The sequence below is a fragment of the Camponotus vicinus genome, unplaced genomic scaffold (genome assembly GCF_025532165.1).
Source record: "Camponotus vicinus isolate PSW18456_S1 unplaced genomic scaffold, iyCamVici1.0 SCAF_3, whole genome shotgun sequence".
Taxonomy (NCBI): domain Eukaryota; kingdom Metazoa; phylum Arthropoda; class Insecta; order Hymenoptera; family Formicidae; genus Camponotus; species Camponotus vicinus.
In genome coordinates, this window is record NW_028141967.1 from 20,646,130 (window position 1) to 20,661,845 (window position 15,716).

At 39.4% G+C, this 15,716-nt stretch overlaps 3 protein-coding genes across 8 annotated transcripts in view; 1 reads left to right on the top strand and 2 right to left on the bottom strand.

Moving 5' to 3' along the window:
• Positions 1-5,435, bottom strand: part of LOC145968770 (unconventional myosin-XVIIIa) — a 45,650-nt gene extending 40,215 nt beyond the window's left edge. Inside the window, exons 1-5 of one of the 4 annotated variants that reach the window (XM_083094534.1) lie at positions 4,921-5,435; positions 2,649-3,304; positions 1,947-2,117; positions 1,187-1,846; positions 273-740 (exon numbers count right to left, since the gene is read on the bottom strand). In XM_083094534.1, the coding sequence (XP_082950660.1) occupies positions 273-740; positions 1,187-1,846; positions 1,947-2,117; positions 2,649-2,783 (1,434 nt within the window). In that variant the 5' untranslated portion in view covers positions 2,784-3,304; positions 4,921-5,435. Of the gene's footprint in view, positions 1-272; positions 741-1,186; positions 1,847-1,946; positions 2,118-2,207; positions 2,298-2,591; positions 3,305-4,920 lie in introns of those variants that run through there. The other 3 variants (XM_083094533.1, XM_083094535.1, XM_083094536.1) reach the window with 3 other exon arrangements.
• Positions 5,436-5,964: 529 nt separating this feature from the next.
• Hemk1 (HemK methyltransferase 1) lies at positions 5,965-7,996 on the top strand. The gene is made up of 5 exons (XM_083094550.1): positions 5,965-6,463; positions 6,811-6,899; positions 6,973-7,186; positions 7,283-7,536; positions 7,625-7,996. The coding sequence occupies exons 1-5, from the start codon at positions 6,203-6,205 to the stop codon at positions 7,866-7,868; spliced, it is 1,062 nt and encodes a 353-aa protein (XP_082950676.1). The 5' UTR covers positions 5,965-6,202; the 3' UTR covers positions 7,869-7,996.
• An 18-nt stretch (positions 7,997-8,014) lies between these two features.
• On the bottom strand, positions 8,015-15,082 carry LOC145968772 (uncharacterized). Of its 3 annotated transcripts, none has more exons than XM_083094542.1 (10): positions 14,950-15,082; positions 12,255-12,570; positions 11,853-12,030; positions 11,051-11,786; positions 10,711-10,967; positions 10,069-10,250; positions 9,680-9,911; positions 9,447-9,606; positions 8,975-9,215; positions 8,015-8,742 (listed from the first exon to the last, which is right to left on the bottom strand). In XM_083094542.1, the coding sequence occupies exons 1-10, from the start codon at positions 15,074-15,076 to the stop codon at positions 8,457-8,459; spliced, it is 2,715 nt and encodes a 904-aa protein (XP_082950668.1). In that variant the 5' UTR covers positions 15,077-15,082; the 3' UTR covers positions 8,015-8,456. The 3 variants fall into 3 exon arrangements, with proteins under 3 accessions (XP_082950668.1, XP_082950670.1, XP_082950669.1); XM_083094544.1 differs by having other exon boundaries at positions 8,613-8,742; positions 8,975-9,232; XM_083094543.1 differs by having other exon boundaries at positions 8,736-8,869; positions 8,975-9,232.
• Positions 15,083-15,716: the final 634 nt, after the last annotated feature.

Here is a 15,716-nt window from a genome sequence, read left to right on the forward strand (position 1 = left end):
CAAGTCTAACGCAAATAGAAGTCTCCTTCCAACAATAAATAGATAAAAGATATCTCCATCTATATATCTCAAATAATTTTATATAAAAAAAGATATTACTCTCTCTGCAAAATATATCGATCAGATTACATTGATTTTTTATTAACATGTCGATTAAAAATGTTTGGTACATACACAATATTTTTAAATGAATAAAATTATTCTAAAATTATTCTAAAATGGTGGAATATATAATTATTGTACAAGCTAAATTGCGTTAAAGTGAGAATTACCTTTACAGTGACGCTGCTGGCAGAGCTCTTGATGAGATCGATAATCTCTTCGCGCGATTTGTCATCTACGTTGATCCCATTGACCTCGATCAGTCTGTCACCGGGTAATAGACCCGTGTCATTGTTATGCTGAACCAGGGCGCCGGGTTCGGCGAAGATCACCGGTCTCATCTGCGTGACACCATTTGCCGCTCGTTCGACGATGACAGCGCGACGAAGGGAAAAGCCGAAATCGTTTCGCGGTGGCGGCTGCCTCTGAATGGTGAGTTCCCTAGGTTCGGGTAATTCGAGCGGCACGAGCTCCGGCAGCTGCAGCTCAATCCCCTGCTCTTCGAAGGAGACCGACGAACGCCACCTGGAGAAACCCTGGGACTCGCCAACGGGTGACAGGCTGAACGGCGGGGTGGCGAAACTCGAGTTCGTCGTGTCCGTCAAGGAATCCGCGGATGGACTAGCACTAGTGACGACCTAAATATCGGAGACGCTTTGTTACACAATAAAAATTTGACTTAATTTAGATTCACTGGAAATAAAAACATCTCAAAGCGAGGCTTGAATTATGAAATATCAATGATAAATTTAGTTAATTTAGAAAAAATTAAAATAACGATTAATAAACTTTATCTACGTTTAGAATTATACAGAAATTGACAACGCAAATATTTAATTAGAATAATCTTGTTATATCATAAAAAGAAATATTTTGACGATTGCACGCAAAGTGTAAATTATGAAAGGCATAATTCGTTTTTGCTCGTTGTTTCAAGGGAACTTTTTTGCCATCCTCCGTTTACGTCAAATTATGAACAGACCCGTCATCAGTGTCTCATTATTTGAAAATAACTGTAATAATCGAGTTTCATATTGCAGCTGTAATGCGCGAGTCGGAAAGAGAAAGCGAAATGTTATCTAACCTGCAGCAGTTTGGCGTCGATTTGATGATGCTGCTGTTGCTGCTGTTGCTGATAGTGTTGCTGAACGGTCTGTTGCGGCGTGGTGACCACACGCCACGTGGTTTGACAGATTGTCTCCTCCTCGCTACAGACCTCGTCCTTGTTTAGGACGTTGTTGAGGTGCGTCGGCACATTCTGATAAGCTATCACCTCGTTTTGAAGAGTATTCCTCACCAACAGATTGCTGGCTTCCTGGTAATTCGTCTCGGTACCGTTCGGCAGCGCGTTCTCCTCCGAAAGGACACTCACGACGCCGCTGCTGACGCTCAATCGAGGCCCTTTGAGGATCCCTCGCTTGGGCGGCTTCGGTGGCAATGGCGGCAGATTCTTGCCACCCGCGTGACTCGTCGTCGTCGACGATGTAGTCGTAGTCGTCGTTAGTGAGGTAAGAGACGCCTCCGACGAGTCACTCTGCATCAATCCGTCGGGTGTTCTGACGCTGGACCAACTGCTGGTACCGGCGGTGATCGCCGAACCTGGACCCGAGTCCGCATTCTGCGAGCTGTCCAGAAGATCGCGGTCCAGATGCGCAAAGAACGACGCGCTGTAATCCGCGGTGATACCGCTCGGAAGCTTCTCCTTCTCCTTCCGGCGACCGGGAATCTTCAATGACCTACGGACCTGCAACGAAATTTTCGTGGCGAGTAAGAAACGTTTTTAAAAAAGCCTTCCGAATCATCGGCTCCGAGAACTGGACTCTGGCTCATGGATGGTGTCTTACGATGTTTCTCAAGAGACCTTTCTTATTTTTTGTCGAACGATGCGATTGCGACGACGCGTTCTCCATATCGCAGAATAATTTTGCAATTTTCACTTCGTGTAACAAATGCGTACTTCGCGACCGGTACTTCTTATCGCGTGAAACCACATCCAACCGGCGACAATACTGAGTCTACAGAAGAAACGAACATTTTTCAAAACAAAATCTCTTCCGCGCTTATAATAGTCTTGCGTATTTTTATCTAAAAATTTTCTTACGCACATAATTACTATCTTCATAATAAATTCATTTCTTTGAAAAGCGATATATAATGTATTCATCGCATTAACTTAAATGTACAATTTATTAATAATGCCAATCTCTGAGGAAAGCGAAATACGTTACTACCTTTCAATATTGACAACTCGTTTATCGAAAAACTCGAACAAGATATCGATACGATCGATATCTTTGTGCAACTCGCGTAAATCTACATGCAATATCAGTATACACCCACTTTATTAATGGAGGATGTGATAACCAAACGAGTATACGTCACAAGTTCAATATACAAACCAAATGACCGATGAGACATATCGTTATTAGCATTATTTATTTGACCGATGAAATATATCGTTATTAACATTATTTATTATGTTTACGTACGACAAGAAAAGAATAATATTGAGAAGCCAGATTCCTCGGTAAGAACGATGTTCTCACCTCATCCAATCGCAGAAGCTCCTCCGCGGACATGCTGCTGCGATCGCGCTTCTTGACATCCTTCCGCTCCTTCTTCTCGCGCTTCCGCTTCTCCTTGTCGTCCTTCTCCGCGGCCTTCTTCATAAAGTTAAACATCTTCCTCACTCGTTAAACGTTCCCGAGCCGAACGCGAGAAAGAGATAACATACGAGATATCTCGTTTCTCGATTGCTTGAACGTGCTTGACGTGCGACCTTACGCGACGCAATCGCGGACAGTCTCGATTTCTCGCACCTCGTACCATATATATGTATATGTATATATGTATGTATGTATTACGTATATATCACAGAGTGTGTATATGTGTGATTACAGCACCGTCCGTGGAAACAACCGGCGAGCGTGTGCCGTGATTCGCGATTGAGCTATCGGCTATCGGCGTTATTGGCCGTGCGTGGCGCGCCAAATCGCGAGCATCGCTTCGTCACCGCTGCCGCGACCGCCCGGCGCTTACAATGACCCGGAAAGAAGCGTCTGTCACGATTCGTTCCGTGATAAGCTCGGTCCTGCGTCTGAGGAGGCTCCCACCAACGCTTCGGCTCGCCCCGAAGCGTACCGGTGCACCCTATCGACCGGCAACGGCGCGGCGTTCATCGAGTCGCTCTCAGGATCGTCCCCTGGAATTCATCGGAATTAAACGTCACTTACAAGAATCATGGCATTCTTGAGCGAAGGGATTCGCGCGGTGAGAATCTCAACGATGCGCTTGATACCAAGTCGCCGACATCGAATTCCCTTGATATAATTAATGTGTACCGGTCTCTCGACCGAAGGACGCCTGGATATTAGTGCGCAAGGGTGTGAACCGAACTGCTTCTTCATACCTGGACGCTTCCGGCACTCGAGACCGCGAGGTATGCGGAAACGGGGCGACGGCGAGCTCACTCGCGGACTTCTCGTTCGTTAACACACCGGCGGAAGAAGCGGCGATAACGCAATCCTTGTTCGGCGCGATTCACCGCGCGAAGGAAGCTTTCCCTCTTTCTCTCTCTCTCTTGCACTTTTTCTCTTACTCTTTTTATTGCTCGCGAACCGCGTTAATACGCACCGCGTTTTTGTCGTCGCGCTGTCAGCGAAATAAGAAAGTTGTCGAATAGTGCATTTTGCGACCAATTACCTCAGCGATTATCAACATGCGCGTTTCATATTAGTATCAGAAATGAAATTGAATAATCAGTTGAATAACCAGTTATTTAATTAGAAAAGATTATATTTTTCTCATATATGATAGATATTATGTAGAATGAAATACATCGAGCGAGCCTTCACATCCTCATTACTTACATTTGCATGACCTCGCGGAAAGCGATTAAGAAGTCATAACTGGATTCTGAGATCTACGAGAGCGTAAAGAATTAGAAAGGCGACAATTAACTATCACTAACGAAAAGACACACATTTCAGAGTCATTTTAATTGTACGTTCTCATATACACTTTCTCATACATGTACCAGAAGAGAAGATAATTTAAATGCAATCGGAACACGCGGAAGTTTGCATTATGCAAACGATCTTACATCATTAAACTATCACGCGGAATTTCCACATGGAAATGCGAACGATACGTTGGCGATCAAATAAATATCTATACACGTAATATCATTTATTCTCGCGTGTGACGTTTGCAGTGCCGGCGTTATTCGCTCCGCGGGGTGTAAACGGCAGGCTCGTTTTCCACCACACCTTACTCCGTATTCTTCGTTCAAGGGCGGCTCGGAAAATCCCGTTGGTCTACGCCGACGAATCTACGGACGTATCGATCGATCATACGTACGTTGATTCGCGTACGAGCGCGCTCGTTGCTGGCGAATTTTTCGGAGCACGCGGACTGCTCCGAAAATCTCGACTGCGATCAATGTATCGATTCGCGTACGCTAAAAACGAATAAAGAATAATAAAAGTTTCACTATTAGCGGGCAATTTTGTACAAGAAAAAAGTTTAAATTTATTCAATGAACCGCTAGAAAAATTTGAATCCCGATAAGCTTTGAATTCTGAAAATATTGTAGAAGTTTGACAGGATTTTATTTTTCAGAAGCCTCGAATTTCGATAAAAATTATACGCGAATTACCGGCGAATTTCTCGAGGCATGCAACCAGCAAGTTACTCGGAATGTCTCGAAGCGATCGATGCTCGCTGCATTTTGCGCTTCGCTACGAAAAGCGCGTGTGGCATTTTCATTTCCGGCAGATGCTTAAGAGGTAAGTCTCGGAGAAGATGTGTCCTGCCTACCTATGGGATTCGACGAGGCGCATCGATCGTCCGAATCCAAAAGAAGCGTAGCTGCCTGTTGTATCTCGAGGCGGACTAGTACTTAGTGCTCCGTAACTGACAGCGAGCCAGACATGCGTGTGGGATTCCGGGACACGCATCACATCAACAATACCGTCGCCACAACACCCGCCACTTTGCACACGGATATCCACGACGCGCACACGCGCTTTGCGAGACTCCCGCTGATGATGATGATAGTGATGATCAGCACACCCAGGGCGGCCGCGCCTGGTCGACCTGGTCGACCCGCGCGAGAGCTGGTTTGGCGTAATTCCAGCACTGTAACGAGCCACGAGCCGAGATCGGATCTCGGTCGAGTACCTTCTCACAGTATAATGCGGATAGGTACATCAGTCGAGCGTTCAGCAGCGGCGCTCTTTAAACGCGTTGGTACTCGGTGCACTCGCCGCGACACGGAGAAGGACTGTCATGGCAGCATGGATTGGGAGCGGGGCCGGTGGCGACTGCTAGCGCCTTTGGCCAGACAACGGTCTGTTTAGCCAGCACCCTCATTTTCCAGACAGCTACTCTTGTATTCGCGCATGCGTGAGCGGCCTTTAGACCTTTCGATCCACTGGCCGAGCACGGCTTTAGCGGCATCTTCTAAAACAGACCAGGTCTTTGACTTCAGCTCTGGCCGCTTTCCGAGTTGGGAAAGGAAGTGATTTCACCATCAGTCGGTTGGAGAATCAGATAGACGAGTCCTAATGGAAGGAAGGAATAAAATATTGATATTTCAGTGTACTTCAATGAATACAATATAACGATGTGATAGGATAATAATTAAATAATATATAAATTCGATAAAATGGATTAAATAATTGTGTGTATAGTTCATCTGATGAAAAGAATTAATAACATAAGTCTTTTCCAGAACATATAAAGCTATTTCGTTGATAATATCATTTTTGAAAAATACTATTTTACATCAATGCTATTGCGCATGAAATATATTTCTATTATGTTTTATATTTGAAACAGCATGTTCTAATTTTTTTATACATTGTCCTATTCTTTTTGCATATGATATTGCTTCATCTTGTCGTATAGTCGATAAACGTTCAACTGATTTTCGTCTCGCCAGTTGGCAGCAGTTTCTCTACATAATAGAACTTAAAATACGTGTATAATTCCCGATGAATCTCTAACATGGTCTATCAGCTCATGGCACAACCTCAATAACATCTGGTAACCTCTTAAGTCTGTATTTTGCAGCTTTCACAGCATCTAATGAAATATCATGTGGTGTCGGAGTATCTTGAAGACGCGCGCTGTCTTCAGCAATCCGTCCATATCTACCTATGTGCAATATTTGACGATTAACAGTCTCAACTTTGTCACGTTGAGACATCCAGTGCGACGATCGTTCAGTTCGAACGCATGTGACTATACCGTCGGCGATATTATTGATCAATGGAGTCGCCGATTTGAGAACGAGGGCATAACGGAGCCGGTAGAGTCGATAGAACACATAATGGCGCATGTTATAGGAACTAAGAAGGTAACATCGCTATTTTTTCTTAATTGATCATTTCGAGTGTAGTTTACTGATAATTAGTTTACATATACATTTTGTCTAACGCATGCGCGTTCTATTATTTTATTTTTTGTTTGAAATTATTGGAGTAGCTGTTTGGCGCGAATTTTATGACTGTTATTTTCTAAATATTCATTATTTTTATAAAATATGTTAAAATCGAAAATATAAATATCATATGACAATAAGACAGGCAAAATATGTCTTATATTATATAAAGAGAAATAAATACTGAAGCTTCTCTAGTAAAATTCATTCTTAAATTATATTAGACAATTTTTCTAATTTTTTTCTTATTATTATATTTACAGATAATAGATATTTTGAACGTCAGGAATAACCGACTTAATGCAAATCAGATCGAAAAATTGGAATCGATGTGCGAATGTCGGTTATCGAGGTAAGAACTCATTATAATTTACTATATTGGCATGAAGTCCTTTCATTCGCTCATCAATGCAGAGTCCTTGCAGAATGCCAGTTCAGTATATTATTGGCGAGTGGGATTTTCGGGATATCACCGTAAAACTCGTGCCACCGATTTTCATTCCTCGTCCGGAGACAGAAATATTGGTAGATTTTGTTTTGAAGAGACTGAATTCGTTACAACTCGATAGTTGCGAAATCCTGGAAATTGGTTGCGGCTCAGGTGCAATATCCTTGGCTCTCGCTCATGCTTGTGAAAAGGTACACAAAGATGCTATAATGATGTTATCGTGATATTTTACTTTTCGCTAAATCAATCAATAATTAATAGAATTTAATGTTAAAATTTCTTTTCAGATCAAATGCACAGCGATTGACACGAGCCCTTATGCGTGCGATTTAACTATAATAAATCGAGATAAATTGAACTTGGCAAATCGAGTCACAGTGATACATGCAACTCTAAAGTCGGATGCAACTGTTGAAGTTTTTAAGGAATTGAATGGTGCCAGTGACGTGGATCTGAATTCAAGATCGTTTGATTTTGTAGTCAGTAACCCGCCTTACGTGCCGACAAAACACATATCAAAATTGCAACCCGAGATAAGAATGTAATACAAACTATAATTGCAAATTTTTCAATAGTTATAAATGTAAATAATTTAAAAATAATTTGTAAATAATTTATCTATTATGCAGTTACGAGGATCTCAGGGCATTGGATGGCGGCGATGATGGATTGAAAGTGATCAAGCCGCTCCTAAAATATACTGCCAAAGTATTAAAACCTGGTGGACGTCTCTTTCTAGAAGTTGATCCCACTCATCCTGAATATATACAATTTTTCACAAATAAATATCCCGACTTTAAGCTCCATCACGAACATACATACAAAGATTTTTGTAATAACGATCGTTTCGTTGAAGTGGTGAAAGCTGCCTGAAGACGTGATATTACATTCATGTTACATTTTACTGTTCCGATTAAATCAATTTTATATATGATTAATTTTTGTACATATATGTATATAGAATAGATTTAATAAAATGACCACGCGCATTATACATACAAGTTTATTATGTATTTCAGTTATAAATATGTTTCTAAGTTGGACGAATCGCAGTTACAAAAGAATTAATCTTTTGAAGTTTTTTATATGAATTAAACTAATTATTTATGATTGTATCAAGATTACAAATGTATTCTACATATATATTCTACATGTGACTTGTTCAATATGATATATACAGTGATTGGTTAATAAGCCAAATTTAGTGGCACAATTTTGCTTTTCATAGCATTGAAACAGAATGATCTATCTTCTGCGAAATATTCGCGCTTTTATTATGACGTATGTAAAATGATTTTACTTTACATTATGGTGAAAAAGGTTCAACGTGTCGAGTTATAAAATTTTCTGGCAAAAAAGTTTATCAAATATTTACATACTTTCGTCTTTTGATTCTTAAAATTGACGTATCACTTTGCGAGAGTATTTAAGCAAGAGTATTTATCGCACCCTGTTTACCTTTTACTGTCGATGAGGGGAAAACTTTTCGAGTTCCTTCTTAATCGATGCGATTAAAGGTACCGCAGGATCTTCCGGTGGAAGTCTGCTGTCTGCCAATATACGTCTAGTATCCACTTCCGGTAAATTCGGTCTATGAAACGGACCTGCGCTAAGCGGCCTTGAACCCCAGGCACTACGTGAATGAATTTCAGCCTGGCCTGTCTCTGGAATATCCTCGTCAAGATCCCTACGTGGTAATGATGTACGTGGTCGTGCTTTGATTTCCATCGTTGGCGTTGCTACTGGACTGCATAATAATGCAATTATTTTTATCACACTTTTTAGTAAAATTAATTATACATATATAATAATAAAATATCGTCAGACGATTTTTTATCGCAAGTTTTTTATTAAATATATGTCTTTTATTGAGTCTGAAAAAGAAAGAAATATTTGTATTTAATAGTTTGACAATTAAACTTTAATGGTTAATTACCTGTGAGAAGAAGAAGAACAAGAAGAAGAAGAAGGATATGTACCTGACGTGGGCGGATTTGCCTCTCGTCTCCGAAAGTATCGCGAATGTATCCGCCGTACGTGCAAAGGAAGCCGACGGTTGTGACGTTTGCGGCTGCTGCGGCTCTTTGATCTTGACATCTCTGCTTCCGAAGAGACTGAATGAATCCTCGAGGAGTTCGTGAAGTCTCCTCCTGGCGCGACCCACGGGTCCCGATGGTAGATGGTACATTCCATCGACATCCGTTTCGGACGTACCGTTACCTTTAGGCAAGTTGAGTCTTTCGAGAGATTGTGAAGAGATAGATATTGCTTATATTTTATAATAATCGATTGCGAACGAACAAGTCTATACATTCTTGAATTACAATAATTTATGTAAGATTATTATTTATTCGTTCGTAATCGAAGTCACAGAAATATTAACGTCGCTGATAAAACATTCATAAATAATTGTCATAAATATAAATTGAGCTAGAAAAAGCGATATGATACCTTCTGTCGAAAACAACTGCTTGCTAAGATTCCAAACGATTGGTCCTACAGCTCCAGGATCCTTCGAGGCACTCGACGTTCTCGCAAGAAATGTATCGTCAATATTGCCATCTCTATCGCGGCGTACTAATTCCGGAGAATCGATGTCCAAGTGTCTGACCTGGAGTGCATCTTTTTATTAGTATAAAGAATTTACATCGATTAGACCGATGTTAATATTTTTCACTAATTACCATGACGGGTTCTAGCACTCTTGACAGCGGTTCCACGCTACGCATGCTAGGAAATTGTTTGCACGATGGCATCGACAAGTAAGATCGCGGTGAAGCGGTAGATTCCTCCCGTTTTACGTAACCATTTTCTAACGATTCCAATGTCTCCACGTGATCAGTCACCGTGTCCAACGAATCCGGTGTCCTAGGTTGGTCCATTGCATTTGTTCTTATCATTTTTGCATGCGATGTTCTATATTTTGTAAAATTTATAATTATTATAAGAAAATTATATCGCATATTTTATATTTTTACTATAAATTAAAATTAATAGAATATTAAAATAAAATTATATTATTAATTTTTAAATATTATCTTTGTAAGTATCTGTCAAGAACTTTGTTGATTACCTTGCTTTCTTAGCTGGATGTTCTTGAGTACCCCAAGGGGTCGAACCGCGAGTCTTTTTCAGTTCCTCATCGTCGTCGCTGGAAACTTCGTGAATGCCCAGTTCTAAACTATCGGGCGTGTCGGGGGTGATTGGAGTTCTGGACAAAGTTCGTGGAGTTTGCCGCTGACTGGTACCGTCCGTCTGCGAACAAGGGAGAGCCGCATAAAAGGCAAAGATATGCGATTTAAAACGTAACAATTTGCTGGGGAACGGAATAATGTTTCTGTTAGAATCAATATCGTCCCTGACATCGAGGAAATTGTCTTTTGGTTCGCAATGCCCGACGTTTGTTGATCGTTCGCGTGCCGTAATGGTTTTAACGATATCAGATTTATTTCCTTATGGTACCCCATATCTTTAGCACGCAAAGTAAGAATTTTAAAAATTATAAAGTATTCCCTTTTTTTATGAGACATTTCTGTTACACATAATATAATTTGGCAGATATATGTTTCAGCTTTCCTATTAAATATTTTGCATATAATCAAATTTAAACCAATGTTTAAGATATATGCATAAGATACATTTATTGTAGAAAATAATTTTTTTTATTTTGATATATATTTAAAAGAAAAAGTAATTATATTGTGTGTACATATACCTTAATTTCGGTTTCCGACGTTGAAAACGCAGCGTTATCGAGACCAGGTGTCGTAGTTGTATATTCCCGTTCCTTTTTCAGGATACTTTTGTTTGGCGGCGCAACGACAGCACTATGTGCTCTCTTTCTTTTAGCGGCCAAGATTAAACCAGTGAGAACCAAAATTAGGAGAACGACGCCCGCGCTAGCTGCACCGATCAGCAACCAGGCGTCCCTTTTCCTCGATAGAGCCAGAGGTCGACTCTCCTTCAAATAAGCTACAAATATAAGGTAATTTTTAATGCTTACATTTTTTTGTCTTTTACGAAATTTTATCTAGTAAAAACTACTGTTTACTCACGCTCGCTTTGAATAATCACTGGTGCGCCAAGTTCCAGAGCCACCTCCTGGGGCGAGAGAAGTGCCATGTCTCTCGCAGCCATTTCAGCGGGAACGGGCTTGTCGTCGAGATGAACCGAATAAATTAATCTCATTGCACCGCCTTCGATAACGCTCGTATTCTGCATTCTGACTTTTACGACCCCCGGAATTGATCCATCCGTTAAACGCAACCTCGAGCGCATACTTACACTCACTTCATCGCTCGATCGGTTTCTGGAGACAACGTCATTGTTAGATTTCGAATCTGTGGACGTCGGCATCAATTCCTGCGGGACTTGCTCGCTGGAATGACCAGTTTCATCGGAATATGTTGGATTGATAGTTGTAGGTTCATCGTCCGAAGGTCTCGTATCTTCTTTTAAAGTTTTGATGATCTTTTTCAAGGCAAACTCTTTTGTAGGTTTCTCGCGATCGTCCATCGCGTCGACTTCGAATGTCGGCAGCAACATCGTCTTCGGCTTGGGAATTTCTATCATCCTCATGGATTTGATTTGCGAAACGTTTGGAAAATACAATTTGTTATCGGTTAAATTGGAAACGCTCGTTTCGGTTTCTTCGTGAATCGATGAATTTTCGATGGTACCATTCGAATTATGATGGATTAATTCGGATAATTGAGTTTTGGTTGCACTGACGGAAATTTCTTCTTGACGAACTTTTACTTGAGACGAAGTTTCAAAACGTTCCGGTATAATCTGTGCGTATCGAGAAGAATAAAAAAGAGTGGACAAAGTTAACATCTAAACGTGCACACATTTTACCTTTCGGCCAACTAAGCCACGTAATAACGCGTCTCTTCGAGATCGTGGATCCGTCGATAGCAGACCAAGGTGACGTTGTTGTTGTCTGGAAAATGCGGCTCGATATAAGCGAGCTAAACGAAGCTCGACTTTAGGTGGCACAGCCTCCCCTGGTCGAAGAACCGTCAACAACCAATATCTGATGATGTAAATTTAAATTTTTATTATCTCCACATTACAAATGATATTTAATTTATTAATATTTATATCAGATTAATTTTATAAATATATTATAATGGACTTATTTATCAAAATATTTTTCTGTCATTTTTTAAGTTAATTCTAAAAAATATTTAGGAAAAGTTTTGAGAACCATTTAACATATATTATTTTATAATTAATTTATTAATTAGTTGCAGCTACCTTGGACCTGGATCATCTCCGATAAGGACTCCGATACTCTGATCGTTATCATCGTCCAACCTAGGTGTCGGTTCTATGCATGTAATACATTCCGGATTGTAAGTATCTGGACGATGAGGCGATATAGGGTCTGATGGACCTTTCTCGTCGCTCGGAGTGTAAACTGTGACAGTATGAACGATCGTCTTTGTCTCGTAAAATGTTAAACCCTGATTGGGATCTACCCATGACGGCGCATCTTCTAGACCGGTCCAAAAGAAATCTTGCAGATGCACCCGCCGGCCTGGTAGATGTTCGATCAGAATAATTTCGTCTTCTATGCACGAATAAAAATTGATTTCATTATGTTTGACTTTATTTCGTCTGATAAAAATATGGCTAATATTCTTAAAGCAACATTTATTATTAAAATTACAAAAATTATCTCCTATCTCTGTGCCTTTAAATTTCAAATATAAAACGCATGCAACACACATGTTCATACAAATTTTAAAATATTTAAAATATTGTACATCTTCTTTATATAATATTTTAAATTGCTGTTGTAGTTTTTTAATAAATGTTGTAGGATATGAATCTTTAATCTTATCTAATAATTATAAAAAGTATTAATAATTGTCTTAAATTTTAATATTCAATGATTTCGTGTCCTGTCAATGAAAATTTCTGTAAAGATTCGTGAAGGAAACAGGACAAGAAAACACAAGTATATATGTAAAGGCTTTTCCTCGTCGATGGGGTCAACGACCGATAGTCATGCGACTTATTGGCGATGTCACGACATGGCTGAAGATGAACCGATCATAATAGATGCGATAATAAAGACGAAGGACGCAACAGAAGAAGGAATTTCTTATCACGCGATCACGTGACCGAAGCTCATGAAAATTGTACAATCCATTTACATGCGTGAGCAAAACTATTTTCGTTGCGATTTCAGACGAAAAATATAATAGTTATTGCTGTTTATTATATAATTCTAACTATTTTAATAATTAGAGGATAATGCCCTCTTGGACTAAAAGTTTTACGTTAATTGTTAAAAATGAAAAGAATAATCTGCCTCATATTTTATTTTAGCAAGCTGCACACGAGCTTCAGTATAAAATTGATTCTGCGTTGAATAATTTTTTCAGCCGATCATCGCTAAAACTGTCGATCAATTATGACACTACCTGGAACACGTCCATGATCTATTCTTCACGCGCAATTTTTTTCGCGTTGTTACGACGACCTGGTTTCACGGTTCGTTTGACTTTCCGGTGCGTGGAAATATTGTTGTAAAAGTTACGCGCATCCTGACTGCTCGCGTGATTCTGCAACTTCGTATCTGCGAGGACGAGTACTTCGTCTCTGTTTCCTTGTCTCGTCACAATTATCAAGAAATTTAAGGAGAATCTAATAATTCCGATGCATAACTTTCTTTTCATGTGAACGTGCACATGTACTATACATTGTATATAAATGCGAATGCATACTTTTTTCTGTCACTCAACTGTACTTAAGCATACTATGCGTACGCAAAGTTTATAGTCGCGCAGCACATCTCAGGTATTTTTAGTACATGATGGTAGTGTTAAATCGATAGAAAACGGAGTTCCTATGGTGAGAATGAATCGAATTGATCGCTATTAATTCCCGTATACCGCGTTGCTAATTCCATTGCATTCTTATTGGTATTCCCGTGAATTTACGAAGCACGAGTCAAATTATGTCGACAATTCTTCGCAATATTTACACGTATCAAGTTATTATTCTCGATACAACTCGTGTTTTAAAGAAAATCTATTTTCTTCTAACGATGATATAAATATGCAAATTTTATTTAAATATCACAAGATATCAATAAAAAAAATAATAAATCTTATCGCGAAAATACAATGCTATTTTACCGTAATCAGGATAGTAGTACCGCGTCTGTACTTATACAAGCATGTGCCGATAATAATATTGATTACCTGCTAGAACGCACACCTGCACGAGAGCGTTGAATTACTTAAGCTGTCTCGCAGACTGGCGCCTAGTTGGCAACCTGCTCGATTTTGACTTACGCGGAACCGCTAGCATCATTGACAACGCGTCAGGTCACGGAAGGATGCACCCCCGCGGAAATGAGATCACGGCACATTGCTTGTATTTTCACGCGCACGTGTAGTATCACGATGTGAAAGAAAGACTCGCGTCGAATCGATCGAGCACGTGGAACTACGTATATGCGACCTGCTCGTTGCTCGATTCACACACGCTACATATACGCGCGTAAAAATTTACCGTAAAAACTAGCAATATAAATTAAAGATATGTGTGTGATTCATAAAATAAATTCGTATGCGTGTAATAATTTCAACATAATTCATAAGAAATAGGATATATATATTATAAGACAAATTAATTTCTTCAATCAGACCAATAAAATGAGAAGCTTTGCAGAATTCTAATATCTCCAATAACATCAATGCGACTAGTATAAAATGCATAAATATAAAAGACTAATTAAATTAAAAGTAAATCCAAAAAATTATCTTGAAAGCCATTATCAACTGAACACATTGCTTTACGCAAAATGATGCAATTGCAATGATAAAGTGATAAAATGCATTTCTTTGTCAAGAAAAACACTTATATTACTCTTTCGTATCGATTTTGTCCATTCATAGTAATCTATTTTACGAATGTATCGCACTAGGTCACTGACCGGCTCCTGGCGGCATGGACGCGAGCACTCTGGAGATATTGGAGTTTTGCAGTAAGAAGATCGCAATCTGCATGACGGTCCCAAAAGACGCGGATAACGCTGCACGCAGTATACTGCATAGTAACATCGCGTCAAGCGCGCTCCGTTATACTGATTCGACTACAGGGTGTTCTACATGGATGAGTGATAAAATATCAGAGTGGGGTAGAGTTTGCGCAGAGTGGTATATGTTGCGAGGATGGAAGGAAATAGAGTAAAGTAACGATGCGTGAATGGAACTACGAAAAAAAGATGGTCATTGACTGTTACTAATTATTTCGGGTATTTCTTTTTTTTTCTTTTACCAAACGCTTTTATGAGAGGCTGATGTATTGAAATGCGAATTTATATCATCCGATTTGTCTATAATATTATACTTTTTATTTTTTCCAATACATATATTACATTCATGATTATATGGTACATAATATAATATATTATCCATAATAATAATATATTGAATAATAATTTTTAATCGATTAATTGATAATGAGAGTTTGATGAGTTTAACAAAGTAATATTTGTACAATTTTTTAAGTCGCCTTATTTGAGAGATCTTTACTATACGCAATATGATTATATTTCACAGCAACAACAATAAAGCTTCAAAAAATTAAATGTAATAAGTATTGTAAATCAGTTTAGGTGTATCTAATGGCAGTATAGCATGAGTGTAGCATTAAATGAATAAAAATAGAATATTGCATTGGTTTCGGAAAAAAATACAA

What these genes read in the sequence shown, in the direction of transcription:
- Hemk1 (XM_083094550.1), top strand. Translation starts at nt 6,203, where the DNA reads ATGTGGTGTCGGAGTATCTTGAAGACGCGCGCTGTCTTCAGCAATCCG. An exon ending in TCGCTCATGCTTGTGAAAAG is followed by an intron (nt 7,187 to 7,282) that starts GTACACAAAGAT and finishes ATTTCTTTTCAG; the next exon opens with ATCAAATGCACAGCGATTGA. An exon ending in TTGCAACCCGAGATAAGAAT is followed by an intron (nt 7,537 to 7,624) that starts GTAATACAAACT and finishes TCTATTATGCAG; the next exon opens with TTACGAGGATCTCAGGGCAT.
- LOC145968772 (XM_083094542.1), bottom strand. Translation starts at nt 15,076, where the DNA reads ATGTTACTATGCAGTATACTGCGTGCAGCGTTATCCGCGTCTTTTGGG. An exon ending in GTCCATGCCGCCAGGAGCCG is followed by an intron (nt 12,571 to 14,949) that starts GTCAGTGACCTA and finishes ATTCGTGCATAG; the next exon opens with AAGACGAAATTATTCTGATC. An exon ending in GGCAAATCCGCCCACGTCAG is followed by an intron (nt 8,743 to 8,974) that starts GTACATATCCTT and finishes ATTATTATGCAG; the next exon opens with TCCAGTAGCAACGCCAACGA.